Below are 4125 nucleotides of genomic sequence, written 5' to 3'. Positions count from 1 at the left end.
ACACAAACTAAACCCGTAATACTGAAGTCGTCTGGAAAACTGTCACGTTCTGATTGCATTATTATTCACCCCCCTCCTGGTGCAGCGAGTCGCCATCAGAATTCACATATAATCAGTTGAACGGAGTGGAGCTGTGTGTAATTAAAGTGTCACGTGATCGCAATATAAATACACCTGAAGATCTCATGAAGATCAAGACTTGGTCAAAACTAGTCCAGGGTCAAGAAGCAACAATCTGGGTTTGATTCTTAATAAAACTCCCAAATCTTAGGAGCAAAAATAAATCTGTTAAGTTGTGGGTGGAGGGGGGCACGGTGGCTTAGTGGTTAGCACGTTCGCCTCACACCTCCAGGGTTGGGGTTCGATTCCCGCCTCCACCTTGTGTGTGTGGAGTTTGCATGTTCTCCCCGTGCCTCGGGGGTTTCCTCCGGGTACTCCGGTTTCCTCCCCCGGTCCAAAGACATGCATGGTAGGTTGATTGGCATCTCTGGAAAATTGTCCGTAGTGTGTGATTGTGAACAAGAGTGTGTGTGTGTGCCCTGCGATGGGTTGGCACTCCATCCAGGGTGTATCCTGCCTTGATGCCCGATGATGCCTGAGATAGGCACAGGCTCCCCGTGACCCGAGGTAGTTCGGATAAAGCGGTAGAAAATGAGTGAGAGAGAGAGAGAGAGAGTGAGTTGTAGGTGGAAAGAATACAGGAAGACTGAGAGTAGATGAGAAAAAGAGGGGATTAATAAAGAGCCAGATGTGAGATGCAACCAAGAGACCGAGCTTCACAAGATGCTTCCACCACCGTGCTTCATTCTCTCCACATTCTCAGGATGATGATGATGATGATGATTCTCATGTAACCTGCATGTCTTTTTAATTCCATTTGTTATTTTACACTTGTACGTGTTGCCAATTGTGTAGATTTTATGTCAGAACATTTTATTCACGGCTTACAGAAAAGTTACGTTATTTATTTTTATTTTTTATTATTAATGTTCTTTTTTTTTCATTTGCATACAGTACATTTATAATGCACCTCTCAAATCGGACACGTGACTGCATTATTGTATATTATCTGATTTTCGGCACTTCCTTTTGTACAGTACGTGATCATGATGTCACGTGTACTTAAGTTTACGATGTAAATGCATGGAAATAGAAGTTATTTCTGTTATTTTTGCCAGACGAGACAAAAGGTTTTTTTTTTTTCTTCTAGAATAAACCCATTACACGGTCGAGCCGTATAATCTACACGTCCAGCCATCAGGAGTGTTGACGTTCAGCCGGTTATTTCTGTTAAAGGTCCTTGCGGGTGAACAGCGAACGGTGCTGATTTCTTCCGAGCGGCTCAGTGAGCTAACAGAGAGCTGACACTGATGAGGGCAATAAACCAACACGCCTCATTATCATGCGGATAATAATAACAGGGTTGAACTGTTTTCTCATTGTCAGGCTTGACTTCTTTCTGTAAAGGGAGGTCAGAGACATTTTCCACTGAAGCATCTAAGCCTGCTTTAAATGACAGCTTGATATCTTTCAGTATAGCCAAAACGTTACTGAAGGTATTAATTATTTATTTATTTAAATTAGGGGCATGAACAAGGATTGTATTCTCACCAGAGTTCAATAAATAAAAGCTTATAATTAAACCTAACACACACTATATATATATATATATACACATACACACACACACAAAATGTACATTTTAGATGTAACTTATGGACTGAATAATTATAAAGAAATAATCAGATTGCTTCTACACTTTTTCTTTAAAAAGAGAGGTTGTGTAAATATCTATTATACATATAAAATATATCGAAATATAAAATATATATTTTTTTTAAACTTATCCTTAGGATTAATAGAGGATCAAGAGACTTTAACGCCACCGATTATTTTTTCAATTTGTTTTCCTGGCTGTCTGATTAGTTGTAATTCTCATCACCACCACAAGAGGCCACCATTTTACTTTTTGACCAGAAATCAGAACTGGAACAGATAGAAATATTACATTAACATTCCCAGAGCGCCTTATTCTTCATAAAGAAATGTTAATCAGGATTTTACCATGATAAAGTCAAGATAAACCTGAATTAATTAGTAAAATTTAATGATTGAGGAATAAAAAAAAAAAACTCAAATAGAAAATTAATGAGTGATGACACAGTGTGGTGAAGTATGAGTTATTATTGCTATAAATGTTATATGGGGAATAAAACACCTCTGTGCATAAAACGGAGTTTCTGTATGGATGGTCTGAAGTCCACATTTACTCATTTTAATATTAAAATAGTCTCCATAACAAAGCAAAGAGAAAAAAAAGCAACTGTGTAAATAAAAAGCAGATGATGTACAAAAGCCAGAAATAAGAAAGATTTCTTTCCAGCTCATAAAGCACTGAGGGGGGGAAAAAAAAAAAAAAAAAAACCTCAGTAGTGCAGCAGTTTTACTGAAAATTGGGGTTAAGAAAAGTACAAAAGAAGCATTGCATTTTTGGGATTGTTTATTGAACTGCAGATCCAGAAATGACAATCAATTGATGAACCTAACAGTCGCTGATCAACTGAGAGCCGTCACAGACTTTCTGCACCTCGTACAAAAATGAACCGGTCCTCTCCCATCCTGAAAGAAACCACAAATGAACAAACATCGTCTCTCTTCAGCTCTTTCACCGACTGTAAAAGTGAACACAACAACCACACCTGGTGCTGTCCCAGTTGTCCGCGGAGCTCATGACAGCAGAGCGCAGCATCCACAGTGTGTTCAGGACCTGGCCACCTCCTGGTACAGGGAAGCACTGACCCACCCAGGTGGCACATGATCCTGCAGGGAACATTCAAAATAAAAAACCTCAGACAGAGCACATAAAAACCCGGTATCCTGCAGATTCATCTACCATCCTATAAAATTCCTCCCTGATAGCCAGGCTATGTTTACCACGATCATCTCACTGGCTCTCCTCCTGATGTAATGAGCAATGTAGAACCATCTGCTGTGCAAACATCTGGTTATCTGGGAAGCAATTAGGTATCCGTGGATGTTCAAGTGTAAGAAAAATCAGGCACGACATGGACGAGTGTGTGGAGTCACATTAGGAGCTAGTCATCCCTAAAAAAAATAAATAAATAAATAAATAAATAAATAAATAAATAAAACCATATTTCGAGGAAAAACACAAGCACGTGCAAATACTTCTTCAGGACCAGGAAGTTGTGCTCTGGATCGTTAGGAGAACCCAAGTGAAAATGTTAAAGCTTAGATATGATGATACTGATGGGATCGTATAAGGAATATTTTAGAAGAACATTTCTGGATCGGTTTCTGTTCTACACCACACCTCCCTGAGCCTGGCACTAGAACCCCGTGCCCTGCTCGGACACACCCACTTCAGCTCGGTTAATTCTCTGATTAGTTGGTTCAGGTGTGTTGGTGCAGGTGAATCACTAGTTTCCACCTGATTTACCTTTGGCCCACAGCACAGAAAACGCGATGGTGGTCTGTGGGCCGTCACTAATCACCCCGACCACTTTAGCCTCTCGGTTCGGACCCGCCGCCCCGAACGAGCTCTCCACTGCCGTCCTGTACACGCCTCTGACTTCCGTTCCAACGGCGCTGAGGTGCAGCCGGGAGCCGAGTTCACTTCGCCATTCTCCGGTCACGTTACAACACAAAACCTGCACAACGGCAAGAAACAAACCGTGCACGCGCGTGCCTTGGGTTAATCACTCTATACACATTTTGTTTGACATTTATATTTTCACTTTCGCCTTACTTTTCTATCAGAGTCTGTAATTAAGGCTTGCCCGATAAAGATCTGGAACATTCCTAACCCCAAAACGTACAAACCCGCAGCTAACGACTTCATAGTGATTCAAAGCGCGTGCGCAACGTGCGCCTGGAGCGGGTGCTCTTAACCGCTCTACACTAATTTCCTGCTGATTAATTAACTCGAAGCTCCGCCCACCTTCAGTACAGAGCTTTAATCCTACACTGAGGTCAGAATTAGAAGCATTCAGTCCCTTACAAAACATACACGAGGGTCAATTTTATTCATTTCTTCTATGAGCAAATGTTCAGTTAATCCACTAGTAATCCGTGACTATTGTAATCTCTGACACTCAAAATGAG

The 4125-nt window shown here is 41.0% G+C and overlaps 1 protein-coding gene across 1 annotated transcript; it reads right to left on the bottom strand.

The window, feature by feature from the left end:
• Positions 1-2482: 2482 nt before the first annotated feature.
• avd (avidin) lies at positions 2483-3902 on the bottom strand. The gene is made up of 4 exons (XM_060895327.1): positions 3770-3902; positions 3461-3671; positions 2700-2820; positions 2483-2619 (listed from the first exon to the last, which is right to left on the bottom strand). The coding sequence occupies exons 1-4, from the start codon at positions 3860-3862 to the stop codon at positions 2571-2573; spliced, it is 474 nt and encodes a 157-aa protein (XP_060751310.1). The 5' UTR covers positions 3863-3902; the 3' UTR covers positions 2483-2570.
• Positions 3903-4125: the final 223 nt, after the last annotated feature.

The sequence above is a fragment of the Tachysurus vachellii genome, chromosome 20, assembly GCF_030014155.1.
Source record: "Tachysurus vachellii isolate PV-2020 chromosome 20, HZAU_Pvac_v1, whole genome shotgun sequence".
Lineage (NCBI taxonomy): Eukaryota > Metazoa > Chordata > Actinopteri > Siluriformes > Bagridae > Tachysurus > Tachysurus vachellii.
Note: the sequence above shows the minus strand (reverse complement) of the source record. Positions and strands in the feature narration are given on the sequence as shown.

Bases quoted from the DNA above. Each gene is read 5' to 3' on its own strand.
- avd (XM_060895327.1), bottom strand. From the start codon at position 3,862: ATGAAGTCGTTAGCTGCGGGTTTGTACGTTTTGGGGTTAGGAATGTTC. The intron at 2,821-3,460 runs GTAAATCAGGTG...TGTTCCCTGCAG, and splicing joins TTCTGTGCTGTGGGCCAAAG to GATCATGTGCCACCTGGGTG. The intron at 2,620-2,699 runs GTGTGGTTGTTG...GGTTTCTTTCAG, and splicing joins GACAACTGGGACAGCACCAG to GATGGGAGAGGACCGGTTCA.